Source organism: Plecotus auritus (assembly GCF_963455305.1).
Source record: "Plecotus auritus genome assembly, chromosome: 12".
Classification (NCBI taxonomy): Eukaryota; Metazoa; Chordata; class Mammalia; order Chiroptera; family Vespertilionidae; genus Plecotus; species Plecotus auritus.
The window spans coordinates 27683094-27709154 of record NC_137778.1 but is presented as its reverse complement, the minus strand read 5'-3'; the positions used below and the strand labels follow the sequence as shown (position 1 = coordinate 27709154).

Below are 26061 nucleotides of genomic sequence, written 5' to 3'. Positions count from 1 at the left end.
TGGCATTAAAAATAACAGATCTGGATAATGTGCCCACTCTCAAATGAAATCTGGAGCTAGAGGAACACCATGTATGGATTGGCTCAAGACTGAATGATACAGTCATCAATCAACCACACACTTTGGCAAGAAAAAAATGGATAGCTCAGATTGCAATCTGGGCAATTCTTGAAGGCATGGATGGAAACAATCTCCACCTACCCTCAATTAAATGGCTGTCCCTTGAGGTGGGTAGAGGGGAAATGGGAAAATAGAAGCATAGGTAAATAAGTCAAAGTCAAGCAAATGGAACCCTGGCATCCTGTCCCAGTAAAAGATTAACACACAAATTAAACTTAAAGAAAGATCATGGTTAGATTCCACATCTTAAAAATATTTTACTGATGATGTGTGAATTAGCTATCCTATGTTGTATTGTAACAAATTATTTTAAATTTTCTTTTTCTTAAAAAACTTTATTATTGAAAGTATTACATATGTCCCCTTTTTCCCCCATTGACCTCTCCCATCCTGCCCCCATCCTCCACCCCAGTTCTTCACCACCCTATTGTCTGTGTCCATGGGTTATGCATATACGCATATGGGCTCATTGGTTGATCTCTTTCCCACCCTCCCCAGCCTTCCCTCTGAAGTTGGATAGTTTGTTTGATGCTTCTATGTCTCTGGGTCTATTTTTGTTCATTAGTTTATGTTGCTCATTAGATTCCACAGATGAGTTAGATCATGTGATACTTATCCTTCTCTGAGTGGCTTATTTTGCTTAGCACAATGCTCTCCAGGTCCAACCATGCTGTTGCAAATAATAAGATCTTTCTTTCTTTCTTTCTTTCTTTCTTTCTTTCTTTCTTTCTTTCTTTCTTTCTTTCTTTCTTTCTTTCTTTCTTTTTCTTCCTTTCACAGCTGCATAGTATTCCATTTTAATCCACTCATCTGCTGTTGGGCACTTAGGTTGTTTCCAAATCTTAGCTATTGTAAATCGTGCTGCTATGAACATAGGGGTGCATATATTATTTCTGATGAGTGTTTCTGATTTCTTAGGATATATTCCTAGAAGTGGGATCACTGGATCAAATGGGAGTTCCATTTTTAATATTTTATGGAAACTCCATATTGTTTTTTATAGAGGCTGCACCAGCCTGCATTCCCACCAACAGTTTCACAAAAGAACAAACATTAATTTCAGGCTTTCAGTGACCTGGGTTTGGCTTAGCTGGCTCAAGGTCTTTTATCAGCTTGACTGGGGAAGGATCTTCCAAGCTCGCTCAGGGTCGGTGGAAGAATCAATTCTTCCCAGGTCGTTGTACTAAGGGCTTCAGTTCCTTGGCATGTGGCTTCTTTACAGGGGAGCTCAGAACAGGAAGGTGGTTTTCCTCAGAGCAAGCAGGCAAAAGAGCAAAAGAAGTCGCCCAAGACAGTCTTTTCATGACCTAATCTTGGACCTCACATCTATCACTTTTGCCATATTTTATTGTTTAGAAGGGAGTAAGTTTAGCCCACATTCAGGAAAGGAGATTACACAAAGGCATGCATATGAAGCAGGAGGTAGGGATCTTTAGGGGCCATCTTAGAACTGTCTACTATAATGTGTGCATTTGTGTGTGTGTGTGTGTGTGTGTGTGTGTGTGTGTGTATTTGGGGCAAGGGATGGTCAGTGATTGCACATGGCATGGGGCCAATAGATATTGAGTTCTTATGGATTTTCTTGTTAGGAACATTAAACAGGTAATATGGTAGTCATTGTCCTTATAGGAAACAGAATGGCATTCACAAACTGAGAATTTAAGTTAGTTTAATAAAGGGACTGTTTATAAAGTGTGGGCGAATAAGGAAATTACAAGGAGTAGTGGTTTTCTCCAAGGTTTGCAACAGCCTGGTGCATCACTAACTCAAAGCCTGAAGCAGTAAGAGGAGGGAGCAGCTATCAGAATCATAGGGGAAGACACCCAGATAGGAGCTATGACTTTCCGCCGTCTGAAGCAGTCAACCTCTAGCATCTCCACAGGGAAAGTGTCAGGGGGATAAATAGTTGATTCATAATCCTTTAAGCTCCTGCAGGCACTACCCATTGGATGAAACCAACCAGAAGCCAGAGGGCAAGAGAGTCCACTGATGTTGTCAATATATGTCAGCCTCTGGGGCACACAGTAATGTGGGGAGACTGGGGGTGGACCTGGAGGGACAATCAGAAGATACCCAGTCCAGAGACCAAATGAGCACTTAGGAGGAAAATCACATCCACGATAGGCAGATATAAAGGAACAGGCTTGTTGTTTAGAGCAAGCTAGGTGGAAGGGTTTGCTGACAGAAGGATATTTAACATCAAAACAGGCTTTCATATAACTATGTCTCTTGAAGACCTTTCAAAATGGGAAACACATATCCATCTTTATGAGATGATTTGGGCAACACTGTACTGATGAAAGGAGTGTGGGTGGTTCAGATGGCTTTAAAGGGTCCTTGTAACTTGAGGATTCAGTGTTCCAGAAGGAGTGCATGAAAGTCAGGGAACAGGATCTCTTACAAAATATTCACAACTCTTTGAAATGGAAATGAGGCTACTGCAATTTAGGGATCCAATGAAAGCAAATCTTCAGAGTGCTGGAGACTGTGCTGCTGCCTGTTTCAAGTGGCAGCTGAAGGAGGGAGGTGTGCCTTTTCCTGGATGAGGCAGGATCTCACTCAGCCTGTTTCCATCTTTACTTAGCACCTGCTGGCTTGGAGTGGTGTCACCCAAGCAATCAGACGGTGGAGGTGCCAAGAGCCTGACCTCTGGTGCCTGCTGCCCCTCCCTCCATGCCCCATGATGGCCTGTCCTTATATAGATGGACAGGGGACTGGTTTAAAATGACAGTCTCAAGTTCGTGTAGGAAGAGAAAGCGGATTCAGAGAAACAGCCAGGCAAGCTTCCTTTTTCTGCAGGAATAATAATATCCCCCTTATCCATGGCCCACCTGGGAGCCCATTTTGCCTTTAGATCCCGCTGGCAGAACACCGACGATGAACTCTGTCGACATAGCATGTCCTTTATCCTTCACAAAGCCATTCGCAATGACTTCTTTCAGAGCTATCTCTACCTGCTGGAAAAAATTCCCCTGGGTAAGTGAGTCAGAACTACTAGATAAGGAAGAAGAAATGACTGAAAGGACTGTGTGAGGTTGTGGATTTTCTAGAAGAGCAATTAGAACAAGGACACTTTTCAGACACAAAGAACTCAGCAAGAGGACATTCTTTGTAGAGAGTGCAAAGACCAAGTGCTGCCTGGCAAGCCAGGTCTCTGTTCTGGGACTTCCATGCACCCTTGTGTGCAGTGATTTGCTGTTCTCGGTGTTGGTGAACTGAGTACCAGGCTTATAGAAATTCATTTCTGTTTTTAATATTTCCAAGAACATAAAGATGGGCAAATTAGGCAACTCAAAGGTGAGAGGATTAATGCAGTAGTGTATCAACTAAGAGTTAAAAAGAAAGACTAACCAGTAGTAATAGATAAATGCGTCCTTGTGTGTGTGTGTGTGTGTGTGTGTGTGTGTGTGTGTGTGTGTGTGTATGCTTGTATACTCCACATAATCCTTCCTGGCCTTTCTGAGTCAGAATAATAGAGAGTTTAAAGGTGCAGATTTTAGTTGAGTCTTTGGGTATTGAGAAAAAAACTGGGACAGTAGTGTGTCTCCGTTTTACTTATTTCCTCTAGTTTTCAGGAAGTTAGACAATAGAGCAAAGAAAGCTTATCTGGTTTGTCTACATGACTTTTCTTAGCCTCTGTGAAAGTGGTCACTTCAGGCCACTCTTAACAGCACTAAAAAGGAAATAATTTCCAATTAATGAGTGAAATATCCCCCTTTGATTTATATTTCCCCCCAATGAAAGCAGGAACAGTATGTATCAGTCCCAGTCTGTTTTCTTATGGTTGCCTTGAAAGCCCCATTGTGTACTTGAAGTGCAAGGCTTCCAGACATGAAAGCAGCTACATAGTCTTTGTATTGCAGTCAAGAAGCTATGTGTTAGCAGTCTGCCAAAGTCTCTTTTTATAAATCCATTTCTGAGGGGGTCTTTATTTCCAGACATATAAATACTTTCATATCAAATTTATATACTAGATATTCCGGTTAATAATGTGGATTTTTTTCAATAGATGGAGTTACACATATGTTAATATATATGTGATTTGATATGTATGCTATTTTGTTGTATTGCTTCTTCAGATTACCACTTGTTCCGATCGATGGCACATGCACTTTCTGAGCAGCACTTCAAAATGTACGAAGAAGTGGGAAATTGGGTCTCTGAATGGTTTGCCTCAAAACAAGAAAAGTTCCATTGGGACGGTATCCACAAATTACCTGAAAGATGGGGGAAATGTGTAGCTAGCAATGGACATTACTTTGAATAAAGCACTTTTGATGTTTCTCTTGAAATTATCCTGTTTTCTTTGGATTACAAAATCCACATTAGAACCAGTTAATAGTTAATCTGCATTATTAACTGGTTAATAGTTAATCTGCATTATTAACTGGTTAATAATTAATCCGAATTTTTAACTGGTTCAAAGAAAACAGGATAATTTCAAGAGAAACATCAAAAGTGCTTTATTCAAAGTAATGTCCATTGCTAGCTACACATTTCCCCCATCTTTCAGGTAATTTGTGAATATTGTCCCAATAGAACTTTTCTTGTTTTGAGACAGACCATTTAAAGACCCAGTTTTCCACTTCTTCCTACGTTTTGAAGTGCTGCTCAGAAAGTGCGTGTGCCATCGATCGGAACAAGTGGTAATCTGAAGGAGCAATATAACAAAATAGCATACATGTCAAATCGCATATATATGAACATATGTGTAACTCCATCTATTGAAAAAATCCGCATTAACCGATACATCTAGTATATTTCTTATAAAAAATTTCTCATTGATCCTCACAGCCATACTATGGGATTTATAGGGTATCATTCTTTTATTTTTTATTTTCTTTATTGATTAAGGTATTACATATGTGTCCTTATCCCCCCATTGGCCCCCACCCCCCATTCATGCCCTCACCCCCCTGTTGTCTGTGTCCATTGGTTAGGCTTATATGCATGCATACAAGTCCTTTGGTTGATCTCTCCCCCTTACCCCCACCCTACCCTACCTTCCCTCTGAGGTTTGATAGTCTGATCGATGCTTCTCTGTCTCTGGATCTGTTTTTGTTCATCAGTTTATGTTGTTCATTATATTCCATATATGAGTGAGATCATGTGATATTTATCTTTCCCTGACTGGCTTATTTTACTTAGCATAATGCTCTCCAGTTCCATCTATGCTGTTGCAAATGGTAAGAATTCCTTCTTTTTTACCGCAGCGTAGGGTATCATTCTTTTCCCCTCCTCTCCCTCATCCCCATCTTATATTTTCAAGTGAGGAAAATAAAATTCAGAGATGACAAGATTTCATGTAGATACCAAAGACCAGTGCTCTTTCTGGTAGATCACACTGCCTATAAATAATTCTCTTAGGACATTAATTACAATAATTAATAAGGGGCAGATGACTGCCAAGTTTTAAAAATAATTACTAGAGAGAAAAGGAACTCATCTCTGAAAGCAGTGGGAGATGAGTTAAAAAGTAAGTATAAAACAGGATTTTCTGAAAATCAGATGAAAATTATTTGGGACAAGTAGAGTAGAATTTATATTTGGCTTCAATCCTTTTTTTCTACCTAGAATAGTCATTTTGATTTTATCTATTTTTCTCCTTGTGAATGTGCTGATGGTTTATCAATGATTCCCAAACTTAAAAAACATACACATTACTATTAAAATCAAACCCTTTGACAAAGTCTTCCATGGATGCACAATGTAAAATACAGGAAAAAGTGAAATCTTTCTGCTTCCTTTCTCCATCCTCTTCGGCTCCTGGGGTGCTTCTGTAGCACCCACAGGGTTCCATAAACACAGTTTGAATACCATTAATTGGTTCTAAAGCAAAGATGACTCCATATTAGTTGATTTTCCATAAATGGGTACTGCTTATTTTCTCTGGCCCTATGATTCAGCCCTGACAGTTTCCCCTGAGACTAACAGAGCTAACCCCATCCAGAGTATCTCTTTGATTTTAATAACTGAGGGCTATTTTAGTCAGTATGGGCTAGGCTAGCCTGCAATAATAAATTACCAATACCGTCCCAATAGAACTTTTGAAATCTCAATGACCAAACATACAAAAGTTTATTTTTCACTTTTGCTACATCATTCCAATAGGCATTACTAGGGGGCAGGGGCTATGTTCCACATAGACATTCAGGAATCCAGGATGGTAAAGGTTCCATCATCTAAAATATCACTTGTCACCATAGCAAGGGAAGATAGGAGCCAAAAGTTCGCCAACCATCCCTTAAATATTTTGCTCCAGGAAGACATATATTACATCTGTTTAGAGTCTATTGCCCATAACTTGTCATATCCCCTGCCTAGCAGCAAGGATGCTGGGTGATGAGAGGGGTACATGCATGTTTGGTCTCTCGTAAATGTTTCTGCCACAGGGGAAAGAATTGATTTTTAGAGATAGAAACACCAGACATTTCTTCCTTTGAGCCAGTTCAATTATATTCAGTGCACTGGAGAAGATTCAGTAAGACATGTCTCTGTTCTTCAGGATTTGCTAAAATCTGGTAATGGAGGTAAATCTACAAAAAACTTTTTGTTAATCCTCAAGAGCTTTAAATTGAGGGTGCAGGGAAGGCAGGCTCCCAGTTCTGTGAATACTCAGATTTTTTGCAGCCTTTTCTCTTATAATAGAAGCTAAAGTTCCTCTGAAGTAGCCAACTCTGTAAGTTCTTAATGGTGCAGAAAGGAATCGTATATATGTCTCATCTGCCAGTATGACTTGTACCAAATCAGAAGGCTTCCCAGACCCTTGAGTAACTTGCTCAACCCTTGATTTTTATCCCAGGAGATTATAACATATATTAATGGAATGCATTTCTATGTGTCAGTCCCCCTATTGGGCTTTCTCTAGTTGGCATGAGATTCGAGACTCACCTATTTTATCCTCTTCTATCTCTACCCATCTACCACGGTTCCTGGCACATAGAAAAAACTCAATAAATATCTGTTAAACAAATTAAATGGCCCCTTACCAATAATGAATTACAGGTCACCAAAGTCCCGAGTTCAAATTCTCACAATGCTATTGACAGAGAAGTCACCTCTGCAAGTACTAAAGTCTCTGAGCATCATTTTCCTCAAAACTGTAGGGCTGTCAGATGGATTGAATGCAACTAATTATATATGTGAAAGTTGTCAATGCTCAATATGTGTTAGCTTTTTCTTCCTTTGAGGTGGGCCTCTTAACCATTTTTTAAATATGTTTTTATTGATTTCAGAGAGAGGAAGGGAGAGAGATAGAGAAATAGAAACATCAATGAGAGAGAAACATCATTGACTGGCTGCCTCTTGCATGCCTCCTACAGGGGATGGAGCTTGCAACCCATGCATGTGCCCTGTCCGGGAATTGAACCTTGATCTCCTGGTTCATGGAATGGGGCCTCTTAAAGTCACCATGCAGTTTCCTTAGAACAGGCTATACCACAGACATAAACTGAATTCACTAGAGAGAGTTTCAGGTGACAGTGGATTTAAGCTTTTCCATTTGCAAATAAAACTCAGCCAGGGGAAGTGCTCCCTCCTTAGCTCCACTGGGGTGTTTCAGAGTTGGCTTCCCCTCCTTTGATGATTTCAAGCCTCCATAGAAGGAAAAATAAAGCCCTTCTTTTAAAAGGTTGGGGAGTCTTACTGCACAGAGAACTTGTTGTTCAGGGTGATTAGGGAAGAGTGGTGGCTAACCAGACCCTTTGATTCCTTCTTTCTTCCTTCCTCCTTCTAAAGGCCTGCAGTAGGCAGCCAGTCTCATACCAGCACACTATGCAGCAAACTTCAGTTATGGGGACATTTACTGAAATAGCCCTGGCTAAAATCTCCAATGGAAGACCTTGCTACACCACTGAATACAGCAGGTCTTCAGAAAGAAATGGGAAAAAGCCTATTACTGTTCTCAGTGTTTTGTGTATTATTATCTCAGTTAATACTCACAATATCCCTATGAGGTTATACTGCTATTCCCCATCTTGTATCTGAAGAACTGATGCACAGAGGCGTTCTGTAACTTGCCAGAGATCATGGGTGGTGGTTGTGGTGGTGGTGGTGATGGTAGTGGTGGTGATGGTGGTAGCGGAGCAGGACCAAAACCCGGGCAGTCTGACCCCAGAAGTCTGTCATGTTTATCCACATAATCGTGCCGCCTCCCAGTATAAATGGCAACTCTACTAATGTGGGCTGGTATAACTAGAAATTCATTCAGTTGGAATGAATGAATTTTCCAAAGTTGGCTGTTTGTGAACAAATAGGAAGGAGAATAGGAAAACAGTTTATATAAATCTCCAGTTTGTATGCCAGTGCTCAAAGGGGCCTTTATACATATGGCCCAATAGAAGATGTTCATGTAAGTTACTTCTCAATAATTATCCTAGCACTATCCACAGCCTATTTCTGAGTACACAGAAGTCACTGAATATTTATTAATTAAAAATTGAGCTCCTTGACGTTGTTAAAGGTTTAATCTAACGTCACATTTAGAACAATGGTCCCATGTGGTTTAGCAGACTGAACAGAGGCTTTGTATTTCAATAGGTGTGGGTCAGAACATGGGTGTAACACTTATTTCTATGTGACATTGAGTAAGTTACCAAATCTTTGTGACTCTCTCATTACTCATCTGTAAAATGATGGTTATCATCCCTGTTTTGTAGTATTGTTGTAAGGCTTAAAAGAGACAATGTGAAGAGATGACATGAAATTGACCAACAGAATGCCTGGCACATGGGCAGTGCCCACCAATTGTTAGTACCTCCTTTAATTTACCCTTTTTTAGAGGAACCGGTCTTTGAGGAGGAAATTAAGAACAAGGGTCACCCGTTTGCTTAGAGGGACTCTCAGGACCATTCCGAGACTTGGTAGTGACAACTTCTAGCATTCTGGCACACCCAGACCTTCAGATTCCACCAGAAACATGATTAAGTCCCTCTTCCCACCCTCCTCTGTTGGTGAAAAAAATAGATATGAGTTTTTTTATTTTAAGATTCCACATATATATAAGATCATATGGTATTTGTCTTTCTCTGTCAGACTTATTTCACTTAGCATAATGCCTTCAAGGTCCATCATATTGTCACGAATGGCAGGATTTCCTTCTTTTTATGGCTGAATAATATTCCATTGTACCTAGATACTGTTCCTGTTTTTCCTTCTCTCCATCCCTCCCTTCCTTCCCCTTTTAACCATTACTTCTATAATGACTAAATTGGGAAATGCACATCTGAAAATCTTTTTTTTTAAATCCTCACCTGAGGCTATTTTTCTATTGATTTTTAGAAAGAGTAGAAAAGAAAGGGAAAGACAGAGATAAATATCTATTGATGTGAGAGAAGCACATCGATTGGTTGCCTCCTGCACGAGCACCTACCTGGGCCTGGACAGGGGAGGAGCCTGCAACCAAGGTACGTGTTCTCGACCCAAATTGAACCCAGGACCCTTCAATCCGCAGGCTGACTCTCTATCCACTGAGCCAAATTGGCTAGGTTTCACCTGAAAATCTATATGGAAGGTCTTACCTTTCATAAGGGTATTTCCTAATTGGACTTTATTTTCTTATTAAAAAAGGCTAACTTGATCCAATATTCTGTCTCAAATCATTTCTTACTTACTATCTCAACCTTGCCTATATAACCTCTGGAGATTCTGAGGTCAATTTTCAGTTGACAAACAGGTCTAACAACTGAAATAAAGTTTGAAATAGCTATAACCAACTATTAAGCAATAAAGGTTTTAAAAAAATAACAAAGAAATAAAAAAGACAATAACAAATATGCGCACATAGCTATAAACACAATTTTTCTTAGAGACGTCCCAAGACCTTTATTCTTACTCAGGGCAAATGAACTTGTACTCTGTTTTTCTTTCTGTAACAAGTAAACTATTGGAAGGCCTTTGGGAGTTCAGCTCAAGATGTAGGTCAAGAAATAAGCACCATATTATATCAAGAACTAGAGTATCTATAATCCCGGTTTTAGACTAACCCAGTTTCAGAGACACATTGCAATCTTATAAGAATAAGCCACTAAAATGTATTTCTATAACAAAGAGGCATGGACAGATGACTGATTACCTTATCTCAGTCAACTTGCACCATAGCAAAAGCTATCAGGAGGGGAGAACTTGGAGCTGGCCATGACACCTCATATATCTTTTTAGTGAAATGCTCCTGTCAATTAGGTGAAAATGAGAACCCAAGCCCATAACCATAAAAACTTACCTATTGAGTCTGACCCCTGCTGAGGTTGGCATTCACTTGTGGTCTAAATGTTTCTGGCATAATGGACCATTCCCATTTCCAGATTAAGGGTTTTAATAGACTCCACCAACTAGTTGACTTAAGCAGGTGATGATGAGTGTGGCTGTTCTGCTGCTTTGGTTGGATCAAGGAGAGCTCTGAACTGTGGCTTGCCTGTGATCCAAGGCAACATTTGACTCTGCAAAGACCCTATGAACTGTGATTTGCTAACCTGGTTTGCTCAGATATACAGAGGGATGTGGAACATTCATGTTATTGAGATGGTGACACTTGATATTTGTCATCCCTGTTGAATTTATGAGCATTTATTGAGCCACCTGCTGTTTGCACAACACTTTACCAAGTGCTAGGGAAGGGGAATTGGTTAGGTCAGTGGTTCCCAATATTTCTGAACACGAGGACTCTCCTTTTAATGTTGTATTTTCTCAATCAGTAGGTAGTTTGTGTATAAAATGAAAAAAATAATCTACATATTTATTAATACTTTTAATGGAGTTGCACTTTTAAAGTAATTTATGTATAATAGTTAATATACATGAAAGATATAGTACATAATATTTTCAGTTACTAGAAAATGATGTATGTGGAAACTGATTCATGTATCCCTTTCAGAAAACTTGTGATCATTCAAGAGTCCAAACATTGGCTCCAATGTCTTCAAATTGGAAAAGACTGATGTAACTGTACAGATGGAACATAGTACAATGGATCTTGTTATTAGATTTTTAACTTTTAGAGTCAAAATTTGGGACAATGTAATTGTTCAATTCAGAGCCAAGTAGTGCACTAGTCTAATATCACAATCTTGGTGTTATCTGAAGAAAGATGTTCCTAGTTAAGGTTAAATAGACTATCTTTTCTTATATTTCTTCTACCCCAAATTATGTCATATTTTGGTTTTCTTCACATCCTGATCATAACATTTTTGTACTGTTGCATATTTTGCTTGGAGCTTTCAATTGTCTTTCATTTTTGGTGGTTGAGATTAAAAATACATCTTTCTTAGGATATCACTAATGTCTCTTTTCTTCTTACCTACTCTGTTTATTATTCAGAGTCCAGTTCATTCTACTACTTAAAGACATAGTTTTTGCAGCCTATATTTTCTTCTGTAATATAAATTGATTTCTTCTAGATCTGATAAATATCTGTGATTCAGAGATTTCTTTTCATTGGATTCCTGAGTTAATTTCATCATCTTTTGTCACATACCTTCTCTTGATTTTAAACCTCATTGGGCTGAAATATAGCTTCATTCTGAAGAATGAATCATAGGAGGTAAATAGTCTTTCACATTTGACTGGGGATTAAATTTTAGCTTCAGAATAATTTGTCTCAGAATATTAATGACACTGGTCCATTGTTTTCTAGTGTTTCTGATGAAAGTTGTGTTTTTATAAACCTGATTCTAATCCTTTGAACATAGGGTTGCCAGATAAAATTAGATGCTAACTAAATTTGAATTTAAGATAATTAAGAAGTTCTTAGTATAAGTATACCCCATGTAATGTGTGATATTTTGAGCATACTTATACTAATAAGTTATTGATTGTTTATCTGAAATTCAAAACTAATTTTGTGTCCTGTATTTTTATTTGCCGAATTTGGCAACCCTATTCTAAGGTCAACCACTATTTTCCCTTGAAATATCTTTAGAATCTTCTCATTACTCTTTGTGTTTTGAAATTTCCTAAGGATATATATAAATGTGGCCCTTACTTAATTATTATTTCTAATCCATGATGCTCAGTACTTGTTGGATCTTACAATCTCTTTCAGTTCTGGGAAGTTTTTATATATTATTTCTTTAATAATTTTCTTCCCTCCATTTTCTCTGTTTTTGAGAATCCTGATCAGCTTGATGTTGGGCCTCCTAAATTAAGTCTTTATAGCTCTAATCTTTTTACTTCTTAAAAAAAAAATAATAATATATATATATATATATATATATATATATATATATATATATATATATATATATATTTAAGTAGCCCTGTGCACGAATCTGTGCGCCAGTAGCTCACCAGTAGCTTGCTGCGGCCCTCCTGTAGCTCTCCGCCAGCTGCCCCACCCTCCTGTAGCTCCCTCTGCCCCCCACCCCCCTCATAGCTTGCTGCTCTGCCCCCTCCTATAGCTCTCTGCCGCTGCTGCTGCTGCCGGGTAGCTCGCTGCCCCACCCTCCCGCTGATCCATGATCCAGTTGTTACACAGTTGGTCATTACGCTTCATGGAGTAATGACCATTAGCATATTACATCTTTATTATATAGGATATATATTGATTTTAGAGAAAGAGAAAGGGAAAAAGATAGAGAGGTAGAAACATCTATTGGCTGCCTCCTGCATGCCCCCTACTGGGGATTGAACCCACAAGCTGGGCATGTGCCTGGAGCAGGGACTCAAACCGGTGACCTCTTGGTTCATGGGTTGATGCTCAACCACTGAGACACACCGGCCAGGCTTATCTTTTTATTTCTGTTTTCCATATCTAACTTTGTATTTATGTCCTGATAAATTTACTCAATTTCATATTGGTAATCAAAACTTTAATTTCTAAGAAGTCTTTGTTATTTTTTTAATTATCATTTTCTTGGCATGTTATCATTGATTCATGGATACACCAGTTCTCATAGCTCTCTAAGGATATATGAGGTTTTTGTTTAGTTTTGGTTTATAGTCTCATCTGTTTCTGGAATTATTTCCATTTCCTTTGGGCTCAGTTCTACCTTTGTCTCTCAGGCTGCCATTTTACCCCCATGTTTTTGGAAATCATTGTTTACCCATAGTTCAGAATAAAGGACAGGGTCAGCGATTCTAGGTAATGGAGACTGTTTCCCCTGTTATATACTTCACCTCTGAATAGAAAAGATGATAAGAAGCTTTTCATGTCCAGGTAAATCTTACCAGACTTTGATGAGTGTGAGCAGGTGAAGTACTTGGAGTCCTCTATATGCCCAAATGAGTGATGTTTCAGGATCTCAACACTAACTGGTTTAGTTATCTTTAGGAAATTCATTTAATTTTTTTTTTATAGAAGACACATATTCCCACTCCCTACCCTCAGGATTATAGCTGTCATATCTGTTGCTTTTGGGAAGGTGCACTTGTCCCCTCACTGGTTGGTCTGTAGATATTTTTTTTTTTTTTTATTAACTCTTACTTCCTTTTGCAACTATCCTGGGCTGTAACTTTTTTAACTTTGTTTCATGTGTTCTTTGTCTTCCAGAAATTTGTTGAAATAATGAGTCCATTTCATTTTCTTCATTGTTATGGATGGATTTTATTAAAATAATTCTTGGGAAGTATTGGGAAGGAGGAAATACAAATGCATGTATTCAGCCTACAGTCTTGAATCAGAAGTTCCTTCCTTTCATCCAGTTTCTATCATTTCCTCCTGAATGTGCTCTAATGAAAATATTTTGTATCTATAAAGATGCATTTAGGTTTACAAAATACTTTTAAATGCATAGTCATTTACCCTTAAGAAGTTGGAACACATGTTTTTCTAAAAATAATATCTTAAAATAATATCTCATATGGTTTCTGAAATAATGAAATGACAAAGTAAATCATAGTATAATGTTTCTAGCCCACTACCTGGTACAGAATAGTTGCTCAATAAATATTATATGTTTTCTTATTATTTTATTTTATGTTGGTACAAAGAGGTATTTGGGTGTTATTGCTTGAAAAAGAGATGAAAAAATAGCTACGCCTTAGATTCTCATAAAACATTTAGAGCTCAAAGATAAAACTCACTGTAAAACTTGTGACACTTATATTGCACTGTAGCAAACACTATTAAACTTTTTAGTACAGTAATAAGCTATAGTTTTATTAAACCATAGGGTATTGAATTATGAAAATGCCACATGATTATGATTTATACATAGATAACAGAAGTTCAGAGGGGTTAAGAAGTTTTCCCAAGGTCAAAAGAAGTAAGTCATTGAACCAAACGCAGATCCAGGTCTTCTGAGTTCAAACCAGTGCCTGTTCCTCCAGAGCACAAATTTGCAGGCTTCTAAGAGGAAATCAATGTGTGATAAGATTGAATTTGTTTTGTGATATAAATATTAATAAATATTAATATTTCATTTGCAGTGAAATTGTATGCTTTAACAAGTCAAGTCATCAATGGTGAGATGCAGTTCTATGCCAGAGCTAAACTGTTCTACCAAGAGGTACCAGCTACAGAAGAGGGAATGATGGGAAATTTCATTGAACTGTCCAACCCAGATATCCAGGCCTCTCAGGAATTTCTTAGAAAATTTATTGGGGTGAGTTATCCAACTACAGCTTCATGAGAAGGCAAAGTTCTTACAAACATTGAGCTCACATGCTTCTGTGCTGTGATTTAAGCCATATTAAAGCTGTATGGTGCAGCCAAGCGTTAAGCCTGAAAGCCTGCTTTGAGATGCTCAGAAAGGATGGGTGACATCAAATCGTTTGTTTATTCCACTTGGCATTTCACCCTCCTAAGCACTGTCTAATTGCTCATGCTTCAGGGGAAGGTGAACTAGCAGTGCTAATATTACCATTTGGAGGTTAAGAAGATATCTCTTTTATTTATTTTTATTTATTTTTAATCCTCACCTGAGGATATTTTTCCATTGATTTTTAGAGAGAGCGGAAGAGAGAGGGAAAGACAGAGAGAAATATCGATGTGAGAGAAACACATCAATTGGTTACCTGCTGCTCACGCCCCGACCAGGGGCTGGGCCTGGGAGGAACCTGCAACCAAGGTACCTGCTCTTGACTGGAATTGAAACCAGGACCCTTCGGTCTGCAGGCTGACGCTATATTCACTGAGCCAAACTGGCTAGGGCGAGAAGACATCTTTTTTAAAGTCTCATAGATAAATCAGTTGACAGCCAGATGATTGATGAGAGATCATGCCATCTGGGATCTTGGGGTGATTTACTGATCCCCTCTAATAAAATTTTGATGTGGTAAGAGAATGCATACTCATGTTTGGTTTTAAAATAAGCGCAGTAGAATCTCTTTATATAATTTTATACATAGTTCAGACATTGCCTTGAAAGAATGTGATCCCTTTGGAGTCCTGTGTTGGGTGAAAGTCTACTTCCTTACTTCCATATCATATGGAGACAGTACAGAATAGGGGCCAAAATCTTGGGCTCTAGAATCACTGTGGTTTTTTTTCACTTACTGTGTAAGCAACCTTGGGCTTGTCATTTAAATGCTCTAAGTTTCAGTTTTCTGTCTGAAAGCTTTGACTATGGCATAACCATGGAACCGGCCTCAATGGACACGTGATGATCAAATGAGATCCTATGTGTCAAGTACTTGCTTTAAGTGCACATAATTATTACCCCACAAATCTAATTTATTGCTACTACTACTAATAACATGCTTTCATAAAACACATTCATTATATTTTAAGGAGCTTCATTTAATTGTTAGAACAGTGAAGCTGCTGTCAGTCCTGCTGACAATATAAAGTCTTAACTGACAGGCAGGTTTTGTTCCAAAGCATTCTGAAACAGTTTGCTTGAAATTTGGAACTAATTTTATTCTGATAAAAGAAACAGTGCAAATATTACAAATATTTGGGTTTAGGTTGTCAGCCTACTTAGAAGCATAATATTAGGACTAGTGTTGAGGTGAGGTTCCCTTCCCAGCCAACCTCCCTGGAGCACCAAGGGTCTGAGTAGAGAAATAGGATCAGGATGGAACGCCCGTTGGGGCCAAAGTGTCTGGACATCAGCGGCAGCCATAAGGACTACAGAGCTGGGGATGCAGGCCAAGGCTGTTTATAGGTCAGGTTAACCTGGAGTATTTCTATATCAGTGTCACTGACTGATTTCACTGAGTGCTTCTGCTGGGATTGGCAGTCACTCTGCCAAGGCCATTAGGGGTATCTCTTATTTACTCTTTACAACAATTTTAGCAGGCAAGTAACTGTTATTATCCTTGTTTTTACAGTTAAGGAAACTGAGGTTCGGAGAAGTTGTCAAGGTTATACAGCTGGTAAAAGACAGAGCTGGAACTTAAGCCCAGACAGGTCTGTCTGACACCAAACTTCCTGTTCTTAACCATGACATATTTTTTCCATTAGTCTCATGAAGAAAAAAAAAATCCTTACTTTAAAAAATTTTTTTATGGACCACAGACCTCAACGCTCCTCCGGTCTGGCCCAGAGCAATGCCTCCTGCTTGCCTGGTGGTGAGGCTGACTTTGATCCCAGTGCATTTCAGAGGCTTAGTGAGTAATCCAGCTGTCTTGTCACTCCGTGTGGAATGCCAGGCTGACCACAGGGATGCTGGTCTGACAGAGCCCCTCCACAAGCCCACGGACTCGGGAAAGGAAGCGGCCTGGTGCTTGCGTATTTATGTTGGAAAGAGTGAACTGCTCTTTTCAAACAAATATGAGGAGTCCTTCTTAGCAGACAAGACTCATTGTGAAGCTGTGGTCTCTTCAGTACAAACATGGTCTTTTTATAAAGAATGCTATTTTGGTACTTTGACATTAATAATCTGCGAAATGAGTATCCAGGTCAAGATACAACGGGGGAGGGAATATGAGGATCTGACATGATTTACTCTTGTGTCAACTGGGAAAAGGCAGATTGACTAATTCAGAGTTTGGCTTTCCTTTCAACACTTAGTGACATGGGACGGAGGGAAAAGGTGTTTAAACTTGTTGCAAATGTGTTTACTTTAGCAAATAAATGACATCAAGATGATGTCCACTGCATAGCTGACATTTTCCTCAGTTTTAGCTTTTTGGGGTGGTGGTGGTGGTGGTGATAATTTGTAAAAAGTTATCAGTATTTGATGGTATTTCTATTTTAACATTTCTCAGAGATGGCATGACTAAAAACTCTGGGTCTAATTTGATACATATACTTCATGTTTTTTTACAGTGACCTTTTTAACTTCCATTTGAGTTTTAAACTCCACTGGATGAACTTGAAATAATGTTCCTCAAAATGAAGTATACGGGCATAACCAAAACTAAAATGAAATTCCTGAGTATTTTACTACTTTATAGGAATCCATATGTATAAGGATAGCCAGGGCATCAGATCTCAATACAATCACAGCTCCAGACACTCATGACTTGGACTCATGTGTCCAAGAAGCGGTGATGCCGTCCCTGAGACCAGTCTTTACTAGCAAATATCCCTTCTCAAATGAGCCGCATGAGGCTGAGAAAGAGAGAAAGAAATGTGGTGGCAGCATATGGGAGGCAGTGCCATCCACGTGGAGTAGAAGGGAGTAAAGAGAACCAGGCGATAGCAGTGAGAGGCTAGAGGTACACAGGACTGGAGTGAAAGGCACCTTTTTCTATTTGTAATAACCATCATTTCAAGAATAACTAGTCAAATATCACACATCTAAATTGGTGAAAAATACAAATCAGAGTAGGAGAATTTTCCAGGGAGTTCTATTTCAAGCACTTCATTTCTCTGGGTCTGTTTCTTTGCCTGAAGAAGTAGGAGAATTAGACATGAGTGGGTTAAAAACTCTAGGGTTGTGCTGTGACCCTTGGAAGGCCTATCAGGAGAATGGCAGGAAGGCTGAGTGTGTGAGGCCCTTCTTCACTGTAACCAGGAGAGCCTCAGACTGAGTTATTCACTGAGAAAAAGGAGTTCAGCTGTTAGAATCTTGTTGAAATCAATCCTCTGGCATATTTCTCTGAGGCCTCTCTTCTTTATCATTCCATGGTTCTACTTCTAAAACCACTTGCTACAATGTGAGCAACATGATCATAGAGGCTGTAGGGCAAGTAATGATAAGAAAAATTTGTAATGATAATCTCCAATTGAGCACACACATTTCTACTAGTCATTTTCAGTAGCTTAAAATAATTTCCCAGTTCTTCCTCCATCTTGTTTATGCTATGAATTTACTTAGAAGATGCTTCTTTACAGCCATTCCAACATAAGTCTTTAGCCTATGCCTTTTTTTTCTGAATTAGTTTAGTTTAAGTTATAAGATTTGAATGAGGGAAGTGGCATAGCATAAGTAGGAATGGTAAAGAAATGTCCCATGGATTATCATGTCCCATTCCCATACTCAAGGCAGACATCACTAATCAATCACAGACTTCTTTCCTGCTGAGTGTGAATGAAGCCTTAGAATTCCTTTTGGCACAGCATTAGACAGACACTACTTAGGAAACCAGAGTTGGTACTTGAGGTGACAATCCTAAGGATGAACTGGCTTTGGAGTCACACAGTTCCCTGTTCAGATTTAAATTCTGCTATTAATTGTGTGGCATTAGAAATCGAAATCAAAGTTTCCTCACTGCCAAATTGGGGAATTATTATTGTCTTGTGTAACTGTTTTGATGCAAAGAGCTTACTACATACAAGTACTAAATAAATCATGGATATTATCATTCCATTTGGAAAGAAGCTATAATTGCTTCATTTTTTCCCCTTGTTGTACCTTTCTTGCTATGAGGAAAGCCTTCTGGGTGAACTGAAAAGCACATTTCTGATCTTTTCTTCTGCTCAAACTTCACCTTTTGATCCTTAGCCAAATATGTGAGGGTTTTTTTTGGTTTGTTTTTAAACCCTTAGTTCCTGAGAAATCAAGAGTAGGCTTTCTTCTGACGATCTTCATTGGCAATTTCAAGTATCTTGTTACTGTCATTTCTGTCATAAAACCTACTCAACACCCATCCCAATTACGACCCAATAAATGAGAATCTTTGATAAATTAATAGATATGTATAGACATCTTAGAGATTCAGCTGGCCATGCATATGTACATATTTATATATATTACTTTATAGAAGCAAATTTGAGAAACTTTACATTAGTTGATTTCTCCTACTTTCACCATCTATCTATCCTTCCCTCACCCTCATTAATTTAATGCACAGATATACTTAAAAAAATTTAGGGGGTTTTGTGTCCAATGAATCATGTAGTTTCTGGTACAAAAGCAGAAAACAATTTTTAGCATGAAAAGACACAGGAGACTTTGCTCCAACCACCTTTTATCCACCTGAATGCGCTGTACAGCACTGGGGCAGGGTTTCAAGTAAAATCCTAGCATTCCCTCAGCTCAGGTCCTAAAAATTACCATCTATATCAGAAGAGCAGATAATTCAGAGGCCCCAAAATCAGTTCTGAAAAAACTAAAATTTTAATTTTACCAATATGAATTGAAATGTGTTGACTGAATAAAATTTAAAAGTACTTACTGCTCTCACTGCTTTGCTTTTTTTTGTTGTTGTTGTTAATCCTTACCCAAGGATATTTTTCCATTGATTTTTAGGGAGAGTGGAAGAGAGAGGGCAAGGTAGAGAGAAACATCGATGTGAGAGAAACACATCGATTGGTTGCCTCCTGCACGAGCCTCGACCTGGCCCCAGGCAGGGGAAGAGCCTACAACCAAAGTACATGCCCTTGACCTGAATCAAACCCGGGACCCTTTGGTCTGCAGACCAATGCTCTACCCACTGAACCAAACCATCTAGGGCTAACTGCTTTGCTTTTTAAAATAAAGTAATAAGCTATAGCGTAGGTTCATTTAGCAGTGTGTTTGACCAAAAATTACAGTTAACAAAGTTCTATATTCATAGGGCTTCCCATGACCTATTTCTTAAGAGAAAATTACCAAGTTTTTAAACCTAAGACATGATTTCCTAAAATCTTACTTTGAATTTATTTTAAAGACCTGTATTTGGGGAAAATAAAGAAAGCAAAAACTAGAAATGTTTGGGTATTTTTTGGAAAAGATAGTTGAATGTTCTATAATCTGATTGTGGTAGTAAGTATGTGCCTGTACACATTTGTCCAAACTCACCAGAAGATACTCTTAAAATAGTGCATCTTATTACATGAAACTGACCTAAATAAAGGTGATTTGAAGAGGTAATTGGAGTGTCCAAGACTCAGAATGGTGTCTGTCCTTTTGTGTAGGGGCCTGGGAGAGCTGGGACTGACTGCGCCTTGGACTGCGGTTCTGGGATAGGAAGAGTCAGCAAGCATGTCTTGTTACCAGTTTTCAACAGCGTGGAGCTGGTGGACATGATGGAGTCATTCCTCCTCGAAGCCCAGAATTACCTGCAGGTCAAAGGAGACAAGGTAGAAAGCTACCACTGCTGCAGCCTACAGGAATTCACACCCCTGCTGGGGAGATACGATGTCATCTGGATTCAGTGGGTCTCGGGTTAGTCCTGCATGGTCTCACACCTGCCCTTCTCTCCTCCCCACAAAGAAAAGACAACACTGGGCTTATTTGAGGATATGCACAGAGGGAACAAGGATACAAAGGAAGATCTACCTGTAGTTGCGCCTAGAACAGTTAGCTAGCATGAGGTATCATGGGAACTCTTAAAAAGCTCGGGTCATTTTGATTTCTCCCCTGACATCCTCTGGATAAGTTTGACAATTTCCACCCTTAGGGATGGAGTGCCTTTGGACCAATCTAAATCCTATTAGACACCTAAATACTTGAAAAACTTAAAAAATTGGGGCAAAAAAAAGTTTATTCCCATTTACAGGAAAACTGGACTCAGACTTAAATCCCTAGGAAATGAGACAACAGCAAATTTGATTTTTGGTGTGTGTGTGTGTGTGTGTGTGTGTGTGTGTGTGTGTGTGTGTGTGTGTTGGAGGCACAGATGAGTGATAAGAGTTGGGTTGTAGGGGGACGTGGAGGGGACCCACGGCATGGGCAATAGTTTATCTCATGCCCATGAGGTACATAGACCAGGTAGTATAATACCTATTTTACAGATGGGCCACTGAGCCCCTTCAAAGAGGGTAACTGTCCTCTTACCTAAATCCTTAAAGCCTCCTGCAATGAAAACAATCCAGGCTATTAAAAAAAAAAAAATCATGAGTGAGTGAACAAATGGTCTCCTGGTTCTTTCCTACTCACCTTCTTTCCCACCCACCATTCCTTCTGTTTGCCCATCTACTTGGTCATAGGGTACCTGACTGATAAGGACCTTCTTGCATTTCTTTCCCGGTGTCGAGAGGGCCTGAAAAGACATGGCGTCATCATACTGAAGGACAACGTGGCTCGGCAGGGCTGCACCTTAGACCTCTCTGACAGCAGTGTGACTCGGGACATGGGCATCCTCCACAGCCTCATTAGGAAGAGTGGGCTGGTGGTGCTGGGCCAGGAGAAGCAGGACGGCTTTCCAGAGCAGTGCGTCCCAGTGTGGATGCTCGCACTGCACAGCGACGGGCGCTCCTGACCAGCGGCGGGAAGGAGGGGCTGGACTGCACAGTGCTGCTCTGGGACAGAAGGGCTCCTCTCTGGGGGGCACCTTGTAATTCATGGAGGAATGGAGAGAAGGGGTGCGATGCATGTCTAGAAATGACTGGTGATGTCGTGTGTACAATTTCCACTAATTATAGAAGTACATGCAAACACTGGATTCTCCAAAAGATTAATGGAGCAAAATGTAAGAAAAAAATGATTGCATATACCTAAACTTTATAAGTGTACACAGAAACCAGAAAGGGAACAATGTTCACAATTCTACGCTCCCTGGGTCCCTGAGGATTTGCATTATAGAGGACAGAGTCAGGTCTAGACCTCCTCTCTCTGCCCTCGTGCTAGATATGTTATATTTCCTCTTTGGGACTACTACTGAGACAAAAATCTTCCCCTAATTAAGAAGGGCAGTCAAAATAATCTTGTGAAAACAAGCCCATTACTTAATTTTGTCTTTAGTCTTTCTCTTGACAGAAAACGTATATGGTTTCACTTTTTATTTTGGGTCCGCTCACTACCCAGTGAAGTTGTATGGTTGTAACTTGATAACAGAAGGCTGCGTTTCAGTGATGGGGAAGTCTCTCTTTTCAGGAGAAAATGTTGTACCCTTGAAATTTCAGCTGTGAACATATAAGTAAATGTCACTGATAATCTAATTTTAGCCATTGGCTCCTAATGCTGCTTGCTTCCTAGCAGCTGCTCCTGTTTCCTTGGTGGATAGGAACACACATTGGAAAGAAAAGGGAAATGATAAACCTAAAAAGTGAACCAACTGGATTAATTTAAGGCATTGGTTAAGAATAATAAAAAATCTTTTGCAACCAAATGTAATTTAATTTTAACTGCTATTGTCTTTAAAACATTCCACTATCTTCATTCTGAAGCTCACATTTGTATTTTGATTGATATATATGTTTGCTATATGTATATGTTCGTATTTTGATGTGTAATGAGTCTTCTATGAAATGCAAAGAATCAGTTTAAGTAAAGAAGGCCTATTGCATGATATGCTAGCACCATAAAAGTCATATCTGCAAGGCATAACTCTAACTTAGGAGGAAAACAAGCATTATAAGACACTTACTACCTTGGTAGTTTCATTTTTGCCCTAGAAAACTGTGTCACTTACTCTGTCCCTGGCACTTAGTGTATGTCACTCCATACTCCTAGGTAACTTAACCAAGTGTGAGGTAGAGAGCCTTTAGTGAATGATCCAGAGAGCAGAACTAAATCAAATGGTGAACCATTACCAAATGTGGCAAATAAGGGCACTCCAATTTTATTCCTTCATGTTTTGGAGCAAATTAGCCGAATCTTCTTTTTAGGCCCACACAAGAATTTTCTTTTTCTTTTACAATAGCACTCAATTCTTTTACCTCTTGACTTTCTGCTTTGCCAACACTCAGATACTGATTGACACAATTATCAATTTTCTCTGCTCCTGGGATCCTGAGCTTATGGAGGAAATAACATAATTGTCCTTTGGATGTATGACCTTTAACTCGGTGGAGTCTTTGAGGTTCATCAGCAGTCCATATTCTCTTCCTAAGTCACCACTTTCCATTCTCCTTAGAAATGTTCCATATTTTTATTGCTCTACACAATTTTCCAACTCTATATCTACCCCAATTTAATTGAGAAAGTAGACATTAGAGAGTAAATTGTATCAACATTTGTCCTTTATACTGTTAATAGCAAAATAAAAGAAGGAGTGACTTGAGAGGAGAGGCCATTGGAGCTGACCATGCTGACTACTAGGCCATGTTAGGGTTTGGACATGTTATCCATAAAACAAGACAAGGTTCTTGAGGGTTCAAGTGAGGGACTGATTTTTCTGGTCCTGGGAGTAGAGCCAGAGATACTGTAGAAGGAAGACATTTAGAGTGAGACCTTTTCCAGTCATCTTCAATCTAATTCAGTGAGCCAAACACCGTTGGTGTTATCAACACATCTGTGTTGTGGTGTATGTGACAGTCTACATTAGTTCCAAATTCTGACCATAGTCCAACTGCCCCAGAATCATTTGGGAAACATTTATAAAACAGAGATTCACAGGCTCTGTCCCCATGACAGTCTAGTTCTGTGAAATGGGCTCAAATAATTCGTATTTCTTATAAGGCCTTAAACTGATTATGATCATTAGTTTTGTTTGAAGGTACTGATGGGGAAAGGGGTATGGAGCTGGGCTTTTCAGAGCCACAGAAAGATAAGATAAGGCAGGTGAGAATGTGGGCCAGGTTCAGGGAAATAGCTAGATGGTAAAATCCATTCTCCACATTGATGCCAGTCTTTCTGAAATACAGATATGACCATGTCGCATATAAACTTTCAGTGACTCCCTATCACCGCTAGGATGAATTCTCACTCCTTAGAAGGACAATAAAGCCCTGACTTCCTTGTCCATCCTTGGCTTTTCCACACCTGCTGCAGTTATACTTAACTATTTGTAGTTCCCTGAAGGAGCTACCATTTATGGCTTAGGGCATTTACAGGTATTACTTCCATAGAATAGAATGTATTTTGTTTTGTTTTGTTTTTAATATATTTTATTGATTTTTTTTTACAGAGAGGAAGGGAGAGGGATAGAGAGTTAGAAACATCAATGAGAGAGAAACATCGATCAGCTGCCTCCTGCACACTCCCTACTGGGGATGTGCCCACAACCAAGGTACATGCTCTTGACTAGAATCGAACCTGGGACCTTTCAGTCTGCAGGCCAATGCTCTATCCACTGAGCCAAACCGGTTAGGGCATGGTTTTGTTGTTGTTGTTGCTGTTGTTTTTTGTCTGGCACAGACTGTTTAGATGTTGCTGACAAAAGGGAAGCTTCCCTCACTACCACCCCCATGTGCTGTGAGGTGCTCCCACTACCGTGCTACCCTAATACCCTCTGCTTAACATATCACAGCACTATGTGGCACTGTAATTACCCACTTATGTGCTATTTCCTCTATTAAATTCTGAGCTCCTTAATGGAGCATTCATGGTTAGTCTCAAACTTTTTTTTTTTAATCCTCACCTGAGGATTTTTTCCATGGATTTCTAGAGAGAGGGGGAGGGAGGGAGGAAAGGAGAGGGAGAGAAAGAAAAACATCAACATGAGAGAGACACATCTATTGGTTGCCTCTCGCATGTGCCCCTACCAGGGCTGGGAACCTGCAACTGAGGTACATGCCCTTGACCAGGAATTGAACCCGTGACCTTCGGTCTGCAGGCTGACACTCTAGTGAGTCAAACCAGCCAAGGCATAGAGTCTCAGTCTTTAGCATAGGCCCTCACACTGCAGTAACTCAAACTAAATATCAAAGGCAATATTATGATAGCAGAAAGACTCAGGAGGCAGTCTAAGTTTCTGGAGGCATCAAAAAGGAATCACAACAAAGCAGCAGAAAAAACCAAGGGCTTCTGAAGTCTGATGAGCACTGGGGTGTGCAAGAATGGTTCAAACAGTGACCCAGCAATGCAAGCTGGTGGACAGAAAATGCACAGAAACAAGAAGGCATTGAGCTCAGGGATCAGACAGGCATTCAGGAGGAGATTGCAGCAAGAAAATTAGGTCCTGAGGTAAAATCCTGCCTTGTAGGAAATTCTCTCTCTTTTGTATGAGTCAACCTAAGGATACGGCCAACCCAAAGCCCAGAGTTTCATCATGTGAGAGGGTGTAGCTCATGAGAGAGATGCATTGTAATTGTGAGTAGGTCATACCAAAGCAACTCCTAATCCTCACCAGCTTCTTGCTAAGCAACAAGTCCAAAGAACCAAGCAGACTATAGATGAAGTTAGTCTTCTGTGACTGTTGAATATAGGAAGAAGGTGCTCACCTGTACGTCAGAGATTAATTAATTGCTAACATGCCTGCAATTCTAGATGAACTCTGGAGGACCCCTTAGCTTATGCAGTGATTCATGAATGGGTACAATCTTCACCTACCTCCTCTTCTGAGAACCTGGGCCACCACTTCTAAGCACCAGCTTACAAGCATGCCAAGTCTTAAGGGGTCGGCAATTTTATAGATTCAGGACCATCATAAAAATATAAAACAAAATGAATAAGGTCATCCATGTGAAAGATGATCTGCTTTGTATTATGGACACATTTTGGCCTTATCCTGTTTTTTTTTTTTTCTTTCCTCTCCACCATTTCCTGTGACTGGTCTGTTTTGAGTGATGCATTGGGGAGAAGACCTGTGGCAGATACATTCAGCTGCCTGTCAGGAGTAATTAAAACCATTTGTGTTATTGCTTTCCTTGGTCCCAGCTGACGCTTTGATGCTTTGGTGTCTATGCCAGAAAACTACCTCTTATAATCATTGGAGGCCAGTGTTTTTGCAGAGGTCACTGCAAGCTAATTAAGTAAATATGTGAAAAATAGTTTTAAATTATCTCAATTAGTAGAGTGTGTGTATATATGTATCTAGAGTAAGGGTTGAGAGGAGACTTTTTAAATGATAACTGACTTGCAGAGTTCGTGA

The 26061-nt window shown here is 39.5% G+C and overlaps 1 protein-coding gene across 1 annotated transcript; it reads left to right on the top strand.

The window, feature by feature from the left end:
* Window positions 1–2942: 2942 nt before the first annotated feature.
* Window positions 2943–21567, top strand: NTMT2 (N-terminal Xaa-Pro-Lys N-methyltransferase 2; the record flags this gene model as incomplete). The annotated part of the gene is made up of 4 exons (XM_080648297.1): window positions 2943–3096; window positions 14482–14657; window positions 20282–20531; window positions 21296–21567. 4 exons carry the CDS (start codon window positions 2943–2945, stop codon window positions 21565–21567), a joined length of 852 nt encoding a protein of 283 aa, XP_080504423.1.
* Between the last annotated feature and the right edge of the window lie 4494 nt (window positions 21568–26061).